General features: G+C 43.6%; 1 protein-coding gene across 1 annotated transcript in view; it reads right to left on the reverse strand.

Moving 5' to 3' along the window:
* Positions 1–3100, reverse strand: part of LOC138285684 (carboxypeptidase O-like) — a 237326-nt gene extending 234226 nt beyond the window's left edge. Inside the window, exons 1-2 of the mRNA XM_069225949.1 lie at positions 2974–3100; positions 2289–2364 (exon numbers count right to left, since the gene is read on the reverse strand). Of these exons, the coding sequence (XP_069082050.1) occupies positions 2289–2364; positions 2974–3053 (156 nt within the window). The 5' untranslated portion in view covers positions 3054–3100. The remainder of the gene's footprint in view (positions 1–2288; positions 2365–2973) is intronic.
* Between the last annotated feature and the right edge of the window lie 2983 nt (positions 3101–6083).

Raw genomic sequence — 6083 nt, forward strand, 5'->3', positions numbered from 1 at the left:
ATATAATGGACTCGTAATACGGTAGGTGGTATATCTGTCACATTTGGGACGGATTAACATCGTCCTCCAAAGTTGTAATCAGGCCCATAGTATATTTTACTTAAGTGTTGTCACAAATCATCTCAATATTTCAAGTGCTAGTCAGGAAATCATTACAATATCAGTCTTACATAAAATGAATGCAGCATGGATATCTAACCTTACAAGCAACAGATGATTCTGTAGAGATTTAGGCCCTTATTAAGAGCTTGGCGGGTGGCAGAGGCCCCACCCAAACTTTTCAGGTCGGAAAACTGCCATTCTGGTTTTCCGCACGCTGGCCCAGCAGGAAACTCACCACAACATTGATGCCAGCTTGTAATCGAGCCAGTGGCAATGTTGCAAATCGTCTGGTGCGATAGCACCTGTCGTGCCTTTCACTGCCCGTAATTCGGGCAGTGAAAAGCTTAAGGGGGCTGTCCATGGGGACCCTTGAACCCTGTCTCCACCAGCCTTTGCATGTCGTGAGACTGCCAAGCAAAAGCTGGCGGAGAGGGGAGTCGTAATCCCCAGGGCAACGCTGCTTGCATTGGGTTAAGACTGCCGGCACTGCCAGGCTGTCGGACCTTGGCGGCTCCGCCAGGGTCATAATGTGGAGGCCTGACTTCTGCTTTGGCGGCGGTATGACCGACACCACGAGTCTGGCAGTCCCAGGACCGACAGACTCGTAATGAGCACCTGAGTGTGCTTTTTCATCTGTGGTGCAATGCCTTTCTTCAAGTTCCAGGCACCGAGCGTTAAAAAAAGGAATCTGGACTCTCATCCCAGAAAAAACATGACTACCAACTGCCTCCCAAGCTTTTCAACATGACTCACATAAGACATGCTGGGGCTGGTGATGCAATACTTGGATTCAGTTGAGATTCTATAGCTACCTATAGGCAACTTCAGGATTTCACCTTCTAAAATAAATCAGAAAATTAGAGGTCGTTCCTTTGTGCAAAGGGGGAGTTCCATGGGTGGCGCATGGTCTTTCCCATATAACAACCCATGGGTTCCAACACAAATCCCTGTCCATTTGAATTGTACAAATGGATTCACAACAAAATCTTGAGCCTCCCTGAGGCAGGCATAACAAGGAGAAATGTTTTCATTTCTCCTTGCTCTTTCCTCTTTGCATGTGTTCGGCATTGTTTAGCACATATACAAAGAGGAAAATGCCTTAAACTACAGTTTTTGTACAGGAAGATATTCCTTACTGCTCAAAAACTATGCTGATTACTGTGACAGTGGCATAACAAAGGCCCCCACTGCCCCTATGGTGCGGGGGGCCGAGATTCAAGGAGCTCCCTCAGCCCGGTACACAGGCATGAAAGCTCCTGAGTGAGTTCGGAGGCTCACGTCCATGTATTTTGCAAGGGGGGCTCTCAAGTTTGGTTACGCCACTGTACAGCGCAGACACTCTTTCACTATGGCACAAGGGTGCCTCCATTGGCGCAAGACAGCCACAAGTGCACCATTGCAGGGGGAGAGCAGAACTGCACCACTTATAAGTAGATATGGCATAGTACTGTTCAAAGCTGTTCACACAACGCAGCATAGCAACTTTACTTCCTGCGCTGTGTTATGCAAACTCGTTGCAAATATGCCCCCGGATCACAGATATAAAATAAGTTATTCCATTAAATATCGAACATAGCCCCAGATATACTGTGCACCAAATATTATCAACAAATGTAACATTCATTTAAGTTTGACAAAAGTATGAAGATCGAGAAATTGATATGCTCTATACCCCAAATAAGGATGCATCTGTGCAAGTGTTCTTGGAGAATTGCAAAGCTGAATCGACTCATATCAATCTAATTGCATAAAAAGCAATTAAAGGTTACCTTGGTTTGTGGTGCTCTTTCAATTATTGTGATGTTTTCTTTCATATGTTGCACGATTTATGGATCCCCTTCCTATTTGTATCTCAAAACCCCTTTCGTTAATATCACCCACTGTAGTAAAAGCTTTCAATAAGTGGATTGTATGTCATAAACATGTTTATTATACTCTGGCTGAAGAAAAAGTATTGCCCCAAAATTAATAGACTGTGCAGCAAACTACAGCTTGCATGGTCCAATCGTGACGCAAGATGGGATAAAGTACCTCTTGTCATACATTATAAAGATAATGGAAGTTACCGAGAACTCCCTTGACAACATAGATTAACAAAACCGACCTCTGTACAAGAGGCAATTTCAGTGAAGAATGAAAAGCCCAGTGAGAGCTGGGGTAATAAATTAAAATCATGTTCCACTTACTAGCCAGGTCTTGCAGAGTCCTTGAAGGTGCTGCGCCTGTTCTGATGTTTGGGGGGTGACTTTAAATACTTGGTCCCTGCAACAAAAGACTGAAGTTATAAAAGACACATTTTCTATTGCGTAGCACACTATTTTTTTATTTGATCGACCTTTCTTGTTTTTCGGGACATATCTGGAAACAATATTGCCGTATTTTGATTTAATGCCAAAAGATCATATTTACAGTGCTTTGTGTATGTCGCCTATAATTTTGGAAGCGTTGGTGGAAGAGTAAAGGACGAAAAGAGTACTCCCAGTTAATGTGACTGAAGTACACCGAGCATTCTGCTCCTGAGCTTAGCTTAGTGAAAAGAGAGAGGACGGTGCAAGAAGCTCGCGTGTTCACCTCCTTCAGTGAAGGGATGGTTAGTGATCTTGGGGGCATCGGATGTAGAAATAGTGACTGGACCTCCTTCTCCAAAGCTGAATTCGAATCCAGCACATACATTTCATACATACATCTCATTCAATTTTGCAGATAGTGCTGCCTATGTGAGTGTGAGTGTGCCTATTTTTTCTTGAAGTGTTACTAAATAAGAGGAAAAGTGGTAAAGAAAATTGACGCCTCCCTCTTCCCCATCCACGCTCTTAGGCAGGAATTGATGAAGCCCAAGGTTTTTTTCTATTGTCACCCAGCAACACTTACCCATCGTACATCATCTTTTGTCCAAACACCACAGATACTTTGAGTGCCAGAAGGCAGAGCCCCCATGCCTGGAGGTTCATGACTGAGCTGAGGCAGTCGAGGTGAGGTGAGAGAAGTAGGACGCCACTCAGCCTGTGGCAGTGTGAAATAACTATGAGTCAACTTGAAGAGTTTCGTCCAACTGGTTGCACTGATAAGGTTGTCGATCATTAACTAGTTTGTACCTAATCAGACCTCAACAACAGAAATGATAATGATGATAGCAGTTTTGCTGCTGAAGTGTAAGGCTGTGTTCATGTGAGATATTAGCAAACACAAATAGGCTGTCTTTTTTACCAGTCTTGCAGATTCAGTATGGGTGGACAAGCGCACCTTTAGGTTAGACGGGTTCTACTAATCTATTACCAGGAAATATTGGAGATTTCTGCTGTTGGTGAACTGAAAAGATCTCTTTCTCAGAAAGTCCTCTTTCATTATTTACAAACAAGTACATTTACATCTGAAGTTATCAGAGCAGTCTTAAGATTTCAAGCAGCCCCGATTGCAGCACTTGTATGTGAGTTTGCAGCTCACCAGAACGTGACAGATAGGTTAGGTTCTCCAAGTTGGTCATTTCAGTTACAGAATGTGTGCTAGCTACCGAGACCTTTGTAGGGGATACTGATTTGTACTAGCAGGGCAGATCAGGCAGTGATATAAACGTGATACATGCTTGCTTGGGATGTGATATCAGGTTAGAAGCCAACAAAGATCCTTCCATCACATTCCTTAGCTAGAACATTAGCACTGGTCCAGTATCAATTTGAAGTTATTGAGTGGATCATTATTACTTTCCAAAGTGTATATACGGTTAATTTTATAAAAAATAGGTCTGCAAAGAGTACTCCACTACTTTCAGGCAGCAATTCACTTGTCCATAATTGCTTTGTTGATGACATCACTTTCACAGGGAAACATGCTGCCAAGTAAAATATTATTTTACAAGTGAGTAAACGTATTCTTCTTCATTATGGGCAATACAAGTTAATGTAGCAAAACAATATATTTCTTGGTATCAGGTATTCTCTGATCATATTGTCGGACACAATCCGTATCAGCCCATATCATTAGCTAGTACTAAAGTTTTTGTTTGTCTAGGCAAAAATGTTGCCACCCCCTTAAGTACTAGCTGGTGTTTTGAAGGTCAGTGTATGCAATCTACCTCTGCTTCCATCACCTTAGATGGCGTCTTTTGTTGCTTTGTCCTAGAACCATCGTTACCCCTGTTTTCTAGCAAAATAGTTCACAATTTACAACAGAAGTTTTGTTTCTACAAGATGCTTCTCGTCTACACAGCTTGCTAACATTTTTGCAGTTCAAGAGAATAGAGACTGTACTGACAAAAGTCCCAAAGGAAAAATGCGTGAGCCTTGCACTGCTATTTGTCCACTGCAAAAATCCTATGGGCAATAAAAAAAGACTTTCCTTTATTCAAACGAGGCTTAACCTTCTGCCAGTGCACGATCTTCTGGACCTTGCATGTACTCCATATTATCTAATCATGGACATTGATATACATGACTTGGGAATCCTGCTAAATGTATTCCTACCGGGAAGTGGCATACATTTAGTGTAGATGCATGAGGGTGCCTGTTAGACTTTTCATCCTTGGCGTGGTCTCCGTTAATGTTTTGCCTCAGTTGCCCAGGTTGTTGATGTGTGCTGTACTCTGATTTTACTGTTTTTGTTACTCTGGACACTTTACCACTGCTAACCAGTGCTACAGTGCAAGTGCTCCTTTACAACACGTGTATGTAATTGGCTTATCCATGATTGGCATATTTGGTTTACTAGTAAGTCCCTAGTAAAGTGCACTAGAGGTGCCAGGGCCTGTAAAACAAATGCTACTAGTGGGCCTGCAACACTGGTTGTGCCACCCACATAAGTAGCTCTGTAATCATGTCTCATACCTGCCACTGCAGTGTCTTGGTGTGCAGTTTTAACTGTAAATTCGACTTGGCAAGTGTACCACTTGCCAGGCCTAAACATTCCCTTTTCTTACATGTCAGACACTCCTAAGGTAGGCCCTAGGTAGCCCCAAGGGCAGGGTGCAGTGTATGGTTAAGGTAGGACATATAGTGATGTGTTTTATATGTCCTGACAGTGAAATATTGCTAAATTCGTTTTTCAGTGTTGCAAGGCCTGTCCCTATCATAGGTTAACATGGGGGCTACCTTTAAATCTGATTAAAGTGTGGATTCCCTTTGGGAGTGGATGGACATGTGGAGTTTGGGTCTCTGAGCTCACAATTAAAAAATACATCTTTTAGTAAAGTTGATTTTGAGATTGTGAGTTTGTAAATGCCACTTTTAGAAAGTGGGCATTTTCTTGCTTATACCATTTCTGTGACTCTGCCTGTTTGTGGATTCCCTGTCTGGGTCAGTTTGACAGTTGGGCTGGTTGCACCTCACACTAGACAGTGACACAAAGGGAGCTGGGGTGTAGCCTGCATATCCTGATGAGCCATCTGTGCTAGGAGGGAGGGGAGGAGTGGTCACTTACACCTGAAAGGGCTGCGCCTGCCCTCACACAATGCAGTCTCCAACCCCCTGGTGAGTGTCTGGGGCCTGGCCTGGGCAAGGCAGGATTTTACATTCAAAAGAGACTTTACGTTGAATTAGGCCTACTTCAAAGGAGAAATTGGGTATAAGAAGGTCACCCAAAACCACATACTTTAGAAACCCTTCTGTAAACAAGAGGAAGCTCTGTCTGGAGAAGAGCTGAAGAACTGAGGAAGAAGCTGTCCTGCTTGTGACTGTGCTTTGTGGAGCTATCCTGCAGTTGCTGCTTCTGCCAGAGTAAGAGGGCAAAGACTGGATTTTGTGTGCCTCCATCTTGAGAAGAAATCTCCAAGGGCTTGATTTAGAGCTTGCCTCTTGTTATTTGAAGTCTCAGGGACAGCAAAGACTTCCCTCTGCCAGCTCCTGGAGTCTCTGTAGAGTCTCCTACTGTGCTCTGTGGTGCCCATCCAGTTCCTGGGACCCTGAAAGGAGAAGCTGGCAGCCTAAAGACGAGGAAATCCACACACAGAGCGCCGTGCGGGGAAAAGATCGACGCAACTCTGATCTGTG

The sequence above is a fragment of the Pleurodeles waltl genome, chromosome 3_1 (genome assembly GCF_031143425.1).
Source record: "Pleurodeles waltl isolate 20211129_DDA chromosome 3_1, aPleWal1.hap1.20221129, whole genome shotgun sequence".
Lineage (NCBI taxonomy): Eukaryota > Metazoa > Chordata > Amphibia > Caudata > Salamandridae > Pleurodeles > Pleurodeles waltl.